Source organism: Epinephelus moara, chromosome 16 (assembly GCF_006386435.1).
Source record: "Epinephelus moara isolate mb chromosome 16, YSFRI_EMoa_1.0, whole genome shotgun sequence".
In the NCBI taxonomy this organism is placed as follows: domain Eukaryota; kingdom Metazoa; phylum Chordata; class Actinopteri; order Perciformes; family Serranidae; genus Epinephelus; species Epinephelus moara.
In genome coordinates this window covers 8,950,833-8,965,691 of record NC_065521.1, presented here as the reverse complement: position 1 = coordinate 8,965,691, position 14,859 = coordinate 8,950,833, and the positions used below count along the sequence as shown (strand labels likewise).

Sequence of the window (14,859 nt, the reverse complement as noted above, 5' to 3'; positions counted from 1 at the left end):
CTATTTTTGAATAAAATAGCTATTTTTAACAATAAATTTTCTCTTTTTTCCCCTTGTATAAATATCGTGATATATATCGTATCGTGGACTCTTTATCGTGATAATATCATATTGTGAGTTTCTGGTATCGTTACATCCCTATGACCTACTGTAAGTATCGTGATAATATTTTATCGGGGGGCCTCTGTCGATTCCCACCCCAGAGCAAGGGGGCTGCTCATGAACAGGCACCCCGAGCAGTTGGGGGTTTTGGTGCTTTCCTTAAGGGCACCTTGGCAGTGCCCAGGAGGCAAACTAGCACCTCTCCAGCTACTAGTCAGCATTCCGTGCCTGAAGAGGTGACCCCTCATTTCTCAAGCATGGACTGAGTTGCTGCTGCCCAGAAATGACCTCTTGATAAAGGAAATGGCAACAACGATCAGTAACATGATCAAGAACATCCAAGGTTTACACAGCACTACGTAACGTTTTTGCCAGTTTAATATGGCATTGAATATCAGTCTTATTAAACTGAGTAGGATAGATTCATTACCATCCACTTTTAAAGGAAAAATTTAACTTAAGGCCCACTATCAAAAATTTTAAACCCCATTTTACATTCCACAGTAGATGGAGTTTGGTCAGTTTTCATGGAGATTCTCTTCACTTCTAGAGGTGAAAATTCTCAATGGCAACTGGGGAAACCTCATTCATTGAAGCAGAACATATGATACAATTGAAAGCTACAGAAAAAGCAAGTAAGTTGAACCTTGAATAAGGATTTCATTGTCAGATGTTCGCACTCTGAACCATTTTTCAAATATATTGCTGAGCCATCATGTTTTTCATTTGGGAATAATTGGCAAATCATTTCTAAAAAAGTGATGTTTTATTAAAAATAACTGCCTCTGAGTGGATTATGGCAAGCTTAAATGTAGAACATATTTTATATTTCATACTTAATACAGTTTTGTATTGATAGTAAATTGAGCAGTTTCCTTTTTGGTGTCTTTTCTTAAGCCAATAGTTTGGGGTTTGGTTTATGGCAGTCATCTTGTTCCATTAGATTGTTCTAGAAGTTCGTCATTTGTCCATGCTTCTGCAAGTTTCTGTCTGACTTCTTTTGCTTGCTTTCTTTCTCTGTGGCTGGAATCTTGCTTGTTTGTAGAGGACATCCTGTAATCTATGACACAGGAAGTGCACTCAGACAGATAGACCAACAGGGTGGGGTGGGGTGGGGTGGGGGTTTGGGTATAGACAGTGAGAAGAGGGAGTGGCAGAAAAAGAAACAACGAGGCGGGTTAAGATGGAAAAAACAGATTGTGTCAAGATTCTGTCACAAGAGCGGCTGTATTCAAAGCCTTTTTTTCTGGCGACACTCCTACTTTCAACACCAAGAGGTGTCTGCTAAGACGAGTTTCACCTCAGCTGGGAGCTTTTGTCCTGAGAACAAGTTTTCAGAAGACAGTCATTCTGAAAACCAATAGTCCCTGGTAGGCCCCTTCTGGCATCTTTCCAGAAGTGTCCAACAAGAATAAACTTTGCTTTCTTGACTGATTGAAGCAGAAATTAAATGTGGATTCATTGGTCAGAGGCCTTATGGGGGATGACTGACATAAATCTACTTCTATGTTTTCTACTTCCAGCAGCTCCTTGGATGGAATTTGATCAGGTGTACAAACCTTTCCATGAACTCTCTCCTCTCTGACTCATTTGTACCCCAATACCACTTTGCTTCCTCAGTTGAATTGCTAATAGAAACAAAACCTATGATTCATTAAAAAAAGGTACAACAGAATAAAGAGCCCAGTCACAGCTCATTTGGAACATGTCATGTATTCCTTCAGGGGTCTTTGAGAGCATTCTGAATGTCCTCAACTTGGTTAACATAATATTTAACTGCCTTAAGGTCGACGATGTGAAAGTGTAACAAAGTCAATGTGAGAAGTTTCACTTCCCCAGTTGTCTTTTTCACAGCCCTGTAGGTTTTCTGTACGTATCTGCAGATTGGGAGTTTTGTGGGAATATGTCTTGAATCAGGCCATGTTGCTTGATGGACATCAATTTGAATGTCCTCAGCATGTTTAATTTAGTAATAAATTTGTCATGTAAATTTTAGAAATCAAGCTTTTTACTACATAATCATCCACTGCAGAGGTGTTAAAGCACTGAGGCACAAAGAACCTTTCAAAAGCCTGTTTTCCACTGCACTAAAAACCCACTAACACCTGCTAACATCTGGCTTTTTAATGCAATGGGAATTCAAACAATGGGCATTCACACAAGGGTCCTATGACTCTGCAGTATTTAAAGTCTCCAGCTCTGATTAGCAGCAAAGGAAACACAAGTGAAGGCACTAATTTTAGCCCCTTTACTGACTAGATTCAATGATGGGCCATTTCAAAAGATCGTCCGTCTCTGCCCAAGCACTGCTCAAACATTGATCCAAATTAGTCTGCACTGAGTTTGAAAGAGAGACGGATAAAGTTAATAAGGAAGTCACAGGCCTCCATTCTGCTTTCTACTGTTTACTAACCAGTTTTCCGGCCTGACCATGACATTGAACATGCCACACCAAAAAAAAAAGAAAGAAAAAAACACACACACACGCTTATCTGTCATCCGTCTTTTAAGAACCCATGTACAAATGCTAATTGTGGTGTAAAATGGGTAATTGAGACCAACAAAAATGGTTTAGCCAAAGTACAGTGTTTAATAAATCCTTAACTTTATATTGTTTTAAAAATGCTATTCATAGTCTCACTGTGACAAACATCAATGGCCTGCAGACAGAGGAATTGTACTGAAACTTCGGGTTTCAAAAGGCACAGACAGTCTTCAACCGAGGAGACTGTTATCACCCCACCCATCCTGTCTCTGCCACAAACACACACACACACACACACACACACACACACACACACACAGCCATAGTAACAGACATGTACACCCACATCCACTCACCCAGACACGTGCTCACACATGAGCCCCTGCATGGGGCCCCCCTTTGGCAGCTGAGACGGGCCTGCCACTCTCACTATTTCCACATATGCTTCCCCATGACTTGAGGCTTTGTGAGTTTCTCATGCAGGGGCTATTCCTAGCTGCCATGTGTGAAGTAAGGGGCTGTAAATTAGCATTTGACAGATACACACTACAAAGGTCCAACACTGAAACTCTGTGCCATTGCTTGGCTAATATCATGCCAACAAACTAGTTATGAGACCACAGAGTGCTGCAGAGGCATGGGTAATGACAATAAAATGATATCTGACTTTTAATAAAAGGCCAATGTCACCTTTCAGATACCAGTGTAATGCTAGTGTGTAGATATTATGAGGTGTCATGTTCTCAGTTTTAGGTGTCAGAGCTGAGTACATAGACGGTGCAGTCTGGGCACGTCTAACACACACCTCGGCTAATCGGAAAGCCTTATTTTAGAAGTGTGACATCCTGTCTATGCTGTGTAATCCACACTGGATCATAAAGGGGGTAGGTTGCAAAGTGCATCGATGTGTGCACACATACACACACACGTACTTTTGTGTGTCTCTGAAGTTAGCCCAGCTCTATCATTCGTCGCAGCCCTGCTGCAAGTCAGAGGCTTATCAGGAGAGCATTGTAAAGTTTTCTATAAAAGTGTCTCAGAGTCAGGGTCTGAGTGTGTGTGGAGGTGCACGTGTGTGTCTACTGGAGGAGGATTTCTCACGTTGTCACACACCCTCAGCCACAGACCCCCATTTGATTATGCTTAATCCTGGAGACCCCCACAGGAAGATATCATCCACTCTAATGGGATCATTTCAAGTGAATTAAATTATAGTAAAATTACACCCCTCCTCATTTTTGCACTGGATCAACTCAAACTAGCCCCTGAGAACCAGAGCCGCAGACATCACCAAGCCGCTTTTTAAAATAGGAATTCCCACCCTGGCTGTCTGTTTGCTTCATGTCTCACAGTCCCACTGTTCAGTAATCTAGACATGCAGATTTCTGCCTCCGCCCTCACCGCTGAGCCCCATGAGCTCAGCTGCCAATTGCTGACCCCCTGACGCTCTCCTCCATCCAAGATTACCGGGGCCGGATCTCGCCCTGATGGAAAGCCGCGGTGTTGGCAACCGGTAATCCACGAGACGAGGACTGGCACGTGGCATAGAGACTTTGCCCAGAGGCAGCACAGTGTGTGTGCGTGTGCGTGTGCGTGTGCGTGTGTGTGCGTGTGCGTGTGTGTGCGTGTGTGTGTGTGTGTGTGTGGACTGAACTGCAGGCACTAGCCTCTTGCCTCCAGCCCTGATTTGCTGCCCTGATATGTAGGACATATCTCTTTATCTCTAGATAACCCACAAACCTGCCAGCTACAGTCAGGACACTATTGTAGTGTCTGTCTGTGGTACAGTGTGCTGTCTTTTTACGACATACAGCTATTAAAATTAGTCTTCTATTACCTTTTTAACCTTAAAATTCACTAATTTGTACATGAAAATACAAATTACTAATAAAAAAAAAAGAATGTATTCCTTATGGCTAGTTTGGCAGGTATTTTAGGGAATCCTATACACTGTGGAGAGCATGATGGAAACAATGATTATGTATTGAGACCAGTGAAATAAGAGAAATGTAATTTAGCTGTGTTTTTGGGGTGTTTTGGGTTGTGATTGCTTGAGCGGTGTGGCTCTGAGATGCTGTGTCAGTTAGTCGGTTGATACAGGAATATTTTAACAACTATTGGATGGATTGCCATGAACTTTAGGGCAAGGTGAATTCTGGTGGTCAGGCCCCCAGGAATGCCGTACAGCCTTGCTTCCGATTTTTACCAGTGGCCACGGAAGCGAAAAAAAAATCCCCTGACTACTATACGTGTCCCAGGCTACAAGGACGAGAGAGGAATCGACCTAGATATTCCCCCTTTCAGCTTGTTAGTATTGGACCCTTTTCCAGTTCACCTATAATGTCACAGACCAAACAATCAACAAACAAGTTAGCTATGGTTAGCTATTGACAAACTGGTACCATGGTGGAAAACTTTAATGCTCTGCACATTTTGTCCATCTATAAATGCACAGCTCTGGATGCAGATTTCGCCATATTGTTACTGGCATTCTTTTTCTGTTCTGCATTTAATGTTATTCGACTTACGGTTCAAAGCCTGGGGCGAGAAAATGTGGGGCATTCACAGAGCACCTCGGCCAGTTTGGGTCCAGTTGACTGTTTACATGCAGTAATTTAATTCGCAATCTGGGTGTGTTGGTCCGACTTTGAGAAATTTAATTTAGTACGATTTCAGTTGGACTAACATGTTTATGTGTATTTTAAAAGTCCGGTTTTAGACAGACTAACACAATAAATTGATTTTCTCTAATGTCATGTAGATGTACCAAGTGACGTCTTCATAATATAAAGTCTATTAGCCAAACAACAACTTGCGGGCAGGGCTAGTGGGAGAAACTGTACTGCCCATATTCAGTGGGCGACATGCTACAGAAGCAAACCTGGAAGCTATTAACTTTTTTGGCATTCGGCCAGGCAAGCAACTCCATTGGACTGAATAGGCGCCACATTGGAGTCTGGAATCTAGTATTAGACATCTATGCTGGTGATTACTTGACTTTTCATCTAGGGCCAACATGAGGTTACAATTGGAATGGTTAAGGAGTATCTTAACACACTTTGCGTTAACTCATTAGAATACACCACTGTCCTATTTCTGCATTTGAACTCACCATGAACTCAGCAATTTAACACAGTCACTTGCGACAGATCCTGGCCATTCAACAGTAACTTTTCCTGTGTGCCTGGTGTGTCCCATGGATATCAGTTGTGCATCTAAGACTCTTAACATAATCTAAGCCTAAAAAAATACCACAAGAGATGATTGTGCTAGATGCAAAAAAATAGCAAAAACCTTTACTAAATCAATGAGCTCAGAGTATGATTCTAATAAATCTGGTGCATTTTAAATGGAGATAAATGTATGCACATTTTCACTCAAAACATCTTTAGAAAGACTGTGATTGAGAAGAATTAATAACTCAGAGCAGACATCCATTACTCAGATACAGTATATTCAGATTGTATATAAAGGAGTAGACAAAAAAGACAAAAACAAGGCACCAGGTTTCACTTTGGTCCTTGGAGTGCTTATGTCTTTTCACAAATACCTCCTCTTAGCTCTTCAAACAAAGTCCTGATGTCTAATTTCCCTTTTTTGAAATCTTTGAAATGAAACATTTAGAAATCTATAAGTGTCATATTTGAGGACCTCCTCAAAAGGACCAAAAATGCGTTCCTTTGACATCCATGCCTTAAAAAAATAGTTCATATATCATGAAACTTCTGGAGGCATCCTACCAGACCAGACAGTAAAGTACATTCTTGGTGGTGGAAGCACTCTGATGTCATTATGGAAAGTCATGGAGTTGTACTGTACATCAGGGGCCGTGGTGGATTGAGGACAGCTGTCACATCGGCAGACCTCAGCGGTATTTGTTCGTCTAGCCACGCTACTTTCCTGTGAGAGCAGCTCTGATTACACAGACATGTGGCATAGCATGACACACTGCCAACACGGTCGAGAGAGGCAGAGAGGCAGTGAGAGAGAGAGTATCTAACCCCATTACAAATGACCACCTGTTGACACCACACAGGAGGAAGTGTGTGTGTGTATGTGTGTGTTTGCACTGAAGCAGTTTGCTGGCTGCACACTTGATTCCTGAAGGAGATCCTCAGAGAGACTAAATAAGAGTGAGGGAGCACCAGAGAGAGAGAAGTGTATGAGGGAGTGAATATGAGTGAATCCATCCCCTCTGGAGATATTGTTGGTTTGACAGAGCCAGCCTTGTTTTGCATTACATGTGTGACCTCCACGTCAACAACTGACCTCTAAACATTGAGACAGAGTGAAAAACATGTAGATAATCATTCCACTGAACACTGACTGCTGTGGGAAGAAGTTGAACTTCATTTCAGTAGTCAGTAAGAATCATGGAGCTTTCCTCCACATGTTCTGTTGCTGCTGAATAAAGCCAAATAACTATTAGCAATTTAAAAAAAAAAAATTGTTTTTGTGTTTCTGCATTCATGATGTAATTCACAAAATTTCTAAATGGCAAAATCAGAGTACAGAGCGCCATCACACAGAGCCGCGCTGAACAGGGCCCTACAGTCTTCTTACGATGATGACATTAGGTCCTGTGATCGTAGTGTACTTTGTTTACAATAGCTTTTTACCCCTGGTGATTGCATTTAGGTTTCAATAATCATGAAAGCTGTGAAGCTTATTTTGCTACTGTAAACAAAACGTGTAAGTATCAAAAGCCTTTGTTTGTCACAGAAGTTATTTCCTGCAATAATCCAAAATACAATGGAAAAATAACATAGGCTTTTTGACGTGGGAACCAGTGCAATGATCCCTGGAGCACTTTATTAAAAAAAACATGTTTGGGATGAACAATGATTTTCTGTGGGACACCTTTGGGATGTCAGGACGCAGGAAACTCACTGTTAATGCGTCAGGCGATGCACCCTGTATTTTTGCTCTGATAATGCTACCCTGTGAACAACAAATCCATGTTCAAATCAATAGGAGGAGAGCCAACGTTAGCTGTTAGCAGCTGGTGGCCAGAGCTAACAGCTAACAAAGGTTGCATTGAGTTACGTTATGATGCGTTTGATGATTTTGGTAAGACACCTGAATAAATGCAGCTGTTTGTAAGAGAAATCTGTTAACATTTTCACAGCACTATAAAATAGATATTAGAGAGGGAAATATTATATATAGTAAAAAGGCTTTTAAAGCAGTTATTTTTAAACTGTTTTTCATGTTATATTAAATGTTGTTCCTTAAAGTTGTATGACTGAGTTTGTGCTCCATCGAAGGTAATGTAATGAAGGGCAAAAAAGACTTAAAAATATTTCAGGTGATTTTTTATAGTATAGATTTCTTTGATTCTGTGGTGCAAAAGAGGGAATAAATAACAACAACAACAAAACCAAACAACAGCAAAAAAAACAGAAGTATCTGCTATCAGCAAAATTGTTAATTTAAACGTCAGTAACAGCCCTGAATTTCACTTTGGTGCATCCCTACTTTTTAGCATTGCATCGTACAATCATTAAGTCTAAAGGTTGTCAGAATGTATGTCCTTGAAAAGAAAGTACCCGTTGTATTAAGTACAAATTTCAGTTTTCCTCACAAAATCAAGTAATTTCATTTTTTTTATATCTTGCATTAAATGTCCCAAGTAAGAGCCGTACAAAGTAGTAGGACTTGAAGTTGGATAATTCATTTCCTGCTGCGCACACTGTGTTCTATCAATAATGCATTGCAACTGCTTTTAGCTTGTGTGTGTGTGTGTGTGTGTGTGTGTGTGTGTGTGTGTGTGTGAGTGTGGCAGCTAGTGACAGCCACAGCTTGGAGAGGCTGAGGTCATAGCCACGAAGCCAGCCTAACAGGGGGGAAGAGAAACAAACCCCTACTTGTTTGTCTGTATGGGTGTATCTGTGTGTGATAGACTGACACACACATACACACACAGACACACAGATGCACAGACACACACATGCAAACACATGCTGCCCCAGTCACCTCTAGCCTCCTCTCTTGGCTGGCCATGAGCAAACACACCTTAGTGTATTGGATTGTGTGTGTGACAAAGTCAACACTGCACCTTCCTTGAAACACACTCGCACACTTCCAGCTATCAGACACCTCCGCTGGCACTCCCCCATCAGGCATCCTCACATACATACATACACACACACGCACACATATACACACAGGTATTGGTCTGTCTGGCACTACTGGGTACATTCTCAGTTCACTGACATTGTAGTGTGACAGTCCTTAGCCAGCTGCCAAGTTGACACCCTGTGCATTCACATCACAAGGGAAACCCATCAACTTGGATGTGTCTGCACATTCAGTCCTGTTTGAAGTAGGCCATATGGATTTTTTGTGTTTGTAGAATGAGGATAGTCCTGATCATAATTTTTAATTGTGTACATGTCTTTGAAAGAAAAAAATGTGATTACAAATTTTCTCTCTGAGTGAAATATAGCCAAATCTCACTATCCTGCATTTTTAAAACTTAAAACAAATGTCCTTCTTCTCTTCCAGGCGTCTGATCCCATCCCGATGAAAAAGTCCAAACATGAAGACTTCCCATCACAATCCCTGCTGGCTGACAAAGAGAAGCAGCATGACTGGCTACAGTCACTGTCCGCCTCCAATAAGGTGGGTGTTGCTAAGCGCACAGAGGAGATGATGATGATGATGATGATGCACAGTGCATGAGATGAGATGTCACGTAATATTATGCAGAAGGTTTCGGGTGAGGGTAGTGCTTAAATTTAGCTTTGGCAAGCCATGCTAACAGAGAGGGTAACTGTAGCTGCCACAAGCCCGACAGATTGACTTACTGAGAGGGAGCGGAGTTTGCGAGAGCAGTGTAACAGAATATAACCACAATATAATGATGGATGTCCCCTGTGAAGATCAATATTTCCCCAAAAATTTAGTATGGAGACATGGTTAGGTATAAAGACGTACACGTATGTCTTAAACCATTACTCTTTATAATGACCTGTCTCCAGTCACATGACACATCAATCTCTGTAGCACCATTACTTATGATGACATATTGACACCCTTTTAATCAGTGAATTGGTCTACAGGAAAAGAATTACAAGAATTTACTGCATCCTAAAGCAACTTATAACTAACAAGTGCCTATTTATAATTACAAATAACACTCTGAAATCTTCTACTTTGTAAATTTATATGATGTGGTTGCCCCATAATTTTGGTCACAGTCAATGGCAGTTTCCACTCAAACTTAATGAGGTGACATCTGCAGATATTCTGTGGTAAGGTCTTAGGCCCTGTCGACATGTATACATTTATTTTTGAAAATTGATATTTTCCTCTTCGTTTTGGTCTGTCGTTCACACCCAAAGTTTAGTTTCAGGGTACTAAAATATAGATTTTTGAAAATGTTCTCTAAAGCAAACATTTTAAAAACCCCTGTAATTTGTGACTAGACCTGGACTTGTCTCAAATGACTTAAGACTTGAGATATGACTTGGAGTTATCATGATTAACATAATAATTTGCGTAAGACTTGACTTGGATTCATCTTTATTGGATTGTGATTTAGATTGGACTCTAGATTTGACCAAATATCATCCAGATTAACTTGAGACCTGTCTTTGACTTGTCTCAACTGACTGGAGACTTGAGATATGACTTGGAGTTATGATGATTAACTTGAGACTTTGCTCAAGACTTGCCTTAACTGTAAACTAAAATGGAACAACTGATATTGAGCCATGTGGCTGCGTCATTGGTTAATGTATTTCTTCATTACTTGTGATTTAAAGGATTATCATTGTCTTTTTTCAGGGGCTTAACTGCATTCAGCCCAGGCAGAGGCCCTCAGCATTCAGACCCTGGTCCCCCCACATCTCTGCTGGTGACAAGGAGCCCTCCAGTCACCCCCTGGCCCTGCTGAGAGACAGGTGAGTCCAGCACAGGACAACCACGTCCAAAATTGACACTCTTAACAAATAGCACTAAATTGATTTCAAAAGAAATAAATGACAAACATTAAAATATCTGGAGAGAAGCTTTTACTGCAAGAGATGACAGCCAATTTATTCAGCTGAATCTGATGAGCTCCCAGCATGCTCTCTCACTTGTCTGGGTGGGCTGGTGTCAGAGGGGTCAAGTCTGACTATACCACAGCCTCCCACACTCCGCCATTCACACACATCTGACACACACACTCATACTGTGGGCACCCACTTGGCATGGTGCTGCCGTGCAGGCTGCACCATATCACAGTTGATCTAGCCCAGTTTCTCATAAAGTGGGAGGAAAGAGCTGCAGGCACTTTATTTGAATGTTTTTTCTACCCTGCTTGGCATAGGCAGCTCAAATCAGACCATACAATATGGTACTGGCTGTGTTTACTTGCGTGCACTATTCAGTTCTTGTTAATGAAGTAACCTTTATTTATTTTATTGTACATTAACATCATGAGACGTGTTAAAATTGTCTGGTTTCCTCTTAGCTTCTACAACTACAAGAGCCTGGAGAAAGCTGTGGCCCCCAATGTCGCCCTCGCCCCACTGCCCCTGGGAAAGGTGGGTCCTATGTCCCCGTCGGTACCCAGCACTTCCCATCCAAGCGGAGGTGAACCCCCAGGTGAGGGTGCCAATGCCAACTCCAGGCCTCGCAAGAGAAGAGCCACTGGGGAGCTCCTGCCCCCGGTGCCAGAGGCCCCCTGCCCTCCGTCCTCAGCCGCCAACAAACCACCTCAACCGCCTCAGGACGACAAGGACTCTGAGGTGGAGATCGAAGTGGAGAGCCGCGACGAATGTAAGCAAAGAACTTAATATCACCAGCTACAGTAGATATATGTATTGTTTGTTACAGGGCTCAGCCAGATAGCTAAATCTAGCCCTGATTTGACAAGATCAGCTGAGTCCTGACATTTACATTGTAGCTTTTCTACAATCCTCATGGTCTCCCATGTCTCTTTCCCAACAGTCACGTCATCCCTTTCGTCCCTGTCGTCACCATCTTTCACCTCGTCCAGCAGCTCAGCCAAGGACTTGAGCTCGCCAGGCGCCCAAGGGCCCATCTGCACTGTCACGTCGGCCGAGGGCGCCACCCCTGCAGCTGCACCTGTCACAGCCCCCATGACCCCTTCAGAGCTGGGGCTGGAGTCAGAGCTGGAGAGCCTGAGGCAGGCGCTGGACAGCGGCCTGGACTCCAAAGAATCGAAGGAGAAGTTTCTGCATGAAATAGTTAAGATGAGGGTGAAGCAGGAGGAGAAGTTGGGATCGGCCTTGCAGGCCAAACGCAGCCTCCAGCAGGTAAAGTTCCATTCATATCATTGTAGGAATAGTATGTGTATTAGAAATATGCCTGTTCGTCATCTTTTCCCTTGTCAAATGAGAGCGTTGATAGAAGTTTGACATCTGTGTATGAAGTGCACAGATAGGTCCAAGATGTGTTTATTCCAGATTAGCATAAAGACTGCAGAGGGAAACTGCGAGCCCTGCTCCATTAATGGTAACAAAATATGACTTTCACCAATACCAAAGCCACAGAGCTGTAGACTTTGAAACTTGTAGATTTGAAAGAAAAACATTTCACATTTCAATAGTCAACCAGAAAGAGTTAAATCCTGACTTGTAATATGTGACTTGACTTGGACTTCTCTCAACTGGCTACGACTAACGTGATCTTAATCTTTGCTGAAGACTTGCCTTGGTCTCGTCTTTATTGAACTGACGCTTAGGTTGGATTCAAGACTTGACTTAAATTCATCTAAGTTAACTTGAGACTTGACTTGGACTTGTCTCAACTAACTAAAAATTTGAGACATGACTTGGAGTTATAATTATCAGCTTCATATTGACTTGTTATAGAATTGATACTTAGGTTGAATTTAAGACTTGACTTAAAATCTTCTCAATTAACTTGAGACTTGACTTGGACATGTCTTGACTGACTTGAGATGTGATTTGGAGTTATCATAATTAACTTTAGACTTGGCTTAAGACTTGACTTGGACTCATCTTTATTGAATTGAGACTTAAGTTGGCCTCATGACTTGTCTCAAAATATTCTTGATGAAGACTTGAGAGAAGGACAACTTGAAATGATTTGAAATGTATTTTCAATTAATCGCATCACCAGCCAGTCAAACATTTCAGTGTAACTGTGTATAGAAGTTGTGATTGTCTGTTTGGCAAATAACTGAAGATGGAGATTATCACACAAACACTGACAAACACTGCCCATAGCGACGGCCTGTTATCTCTGCATAGCCATCAGTATTTAGATCTACAACCCTGATGATTAAGTGTCTCTAGTCTCACACTCACATGCTATATATATAGTAGATGATTTCATGTAAGTGAATGCACCATGATGTGAATCACTGTTGGCTGAGTGAAAGGGATTTCCCAGCCCTAGTGGCCATTGGCAGCTCACATGAACCTTAAGCTTCTCCCTACGTTCTTGAAATCAGACTACACAGAAAGTTTTCAAAGTTGGCACAGTGAGGAAATTACTTGAGCTTAAGCATCAAAATGCAGAAGTGGATTAGAAGTCATTATCACTGTCAGCAAAGCTTAGCATGAGTTGGCAAGTGATAACAATGAGAGCGGATGTTGCTGCGAAGGGAAAGGCCAGACTTCCATTTTTATTTTTGGTCTTGGACTGAGAACAAGAAAATGCCGACGAAGGAGTCTGTGTGGGTGAGCGGCACATAATGCATTTTGAGCGAAGAAAAGCCACTCCAGCCTGACAGCATTCCACTTTCACTTTCCATCAGTGTTCAGAGGGGCTGTGGAGAGGCAACGCTAATCCGACCCGGCTACAAGCTCAATGAAAAGTGGTCGTACTTTAAGACAACCCCACTGGTATGATTAGTACCGGTGGGTACACACACACACACACACACACACACACACAACTCTCTCTTCTAGTGACTCAGAGGAAGGAAACCTAACTTCTGTCAGCCCACACTTTGCCCTAACCCCTGACTTGGTTTAATGTAAACACTGACATGGACACTGCAGCCGACTCGAGTGTCAACAAGTAAAAGAGTCGTGTGACAGATATATTCAAAGTTTGTAACAAAGAAAAACTTTCATGATTTGAGACTTGATGATGATTGCATAAACCCCAGAAAGACAGTTTGATGCTAACTTCTGAAATCTTTTCCCAGGAGTTGGAGTTTTTACGGGTGGCCAAGAAGGAGAAACTGCGGGAGGCGACCGAGGCAAAGCGTAACCTGAGGAAGGAAATCGAGCGCCTGCGAGCTGAGAGCGAGAAAAAGATGAAGGAAGCCAATGAGTCGCGGATCCGTCTGAAGCGGGAGCTGGAGCAGGCCCGACAGCTGAGAGTCTGTGATAAAGGCTGCGAGGCCGGTCGTCTTCGTGCAAAATACTCGGCACAGGTCAGTTGGCTTGCTCGTTTACGTTGCTAAGGGCTAAATTTCAAGAATCGGTCATATAATAAAATCTTTTACAATAAGGTAAACTTTAATAATCTCTCGATGATATATTTGAGAAACATGGGCATGGGTTAAATTGAAAGCCCAACAAGGCTGTGCATGTAGGCAGACACTAACAGCACAAAGTGTGCATATGTGATGGTAGAAAGTCTAGACGTTTATGTCAACACCCTCACTGTAATTGCAGTGTTTTAGAGTTTCACTGTCTCTTCACTCTCAAGGTCAGCAGAGGAGAAGGCAAGAAAAAAACCCACACTTCCTTTTCCCCAGTCAAAAATAAATGGGTGTAGCCCCAAGTGCACAGACATAGGATAAGTCCCCCCCTCCGAAAGGAAACAGGAAAACATGTCGACTTCCCTCAGGCACCATGGGAAATGCAGATTAGACAAAACAAGAGGGAGGTTGTGCTCTCATGCTGCGTCTGTGCGCCTCCCTGCAGAGACTGCGGTCGTCTTTGGAAGGCTGTCTTTAAGACAAGATGTTTGTAAGATCTATGAAATCAGACTTGGCTGAATGAACACAAACAGACATGTTCGTGTTGCTGCAGCCTGGACTTAGGACAGGAACAGTGTGCAGTTTTCTGAAGCTTTCAGTGTTATCTTTGTAATCACTTTTCTAAAAATGCCACCTGTTTCTAGACATCAGCTTGATACAAGAGATTGTAATCTCCATAAACAGATTCTGCATATGTTTGTAGAATCAAATCTGTAGGCGACAGGACAAGATTTTTGTGTCTGAAGTGCTCTGGTTTTGGTTTGTAGTGCAAGTTGTATTGACAAACACAAAAATCACGAAAGAAGATTGATCTTAAACTTTAGTTTGCCACAGAGATGTTTTCTGCAGTAATCCA

At 42.2% G+C, this 14,859-nt stretch overlaps 1 protein-coding gene across 1 annotated transcript in view; it reads left to right on the top strand.

Moving 5' to 3' along the window:
* skia (v-ski avian sarcoma viral oncogene homolog a) overlaps positions 1 to 14,859 on the top strand; it is a 103,830-nt gene that overhangs the window by 83,211 nt on the left and 5,760 nt on the right. Inside the window, exons 2-6 of the mRNA XM_050064622.1 lie at positions 9,095 to 9,211; positions 10,379 to 10,494; positions 11,049 to 11,356; positions 11,528 to 11,856; positions 13,722 to 13,952. Coding sequence (XP_049920579.1) covers positions 9,095 to 9,211; positions 10,379 to 10,494; positions 11,049 to 11,356; positions 11,528 to 11,856; positions 13,722 to 13,952 — 1,101 coding nt within the window. The remainder of the gene's footprint in view (positions 1 to 9,094; positions 9,212 to 10,378; positions 10,495 to 11,048; positions 11,357 to 11,527; positions 11,857 to 13,721; positions 13,953 to 14,859) is intronic.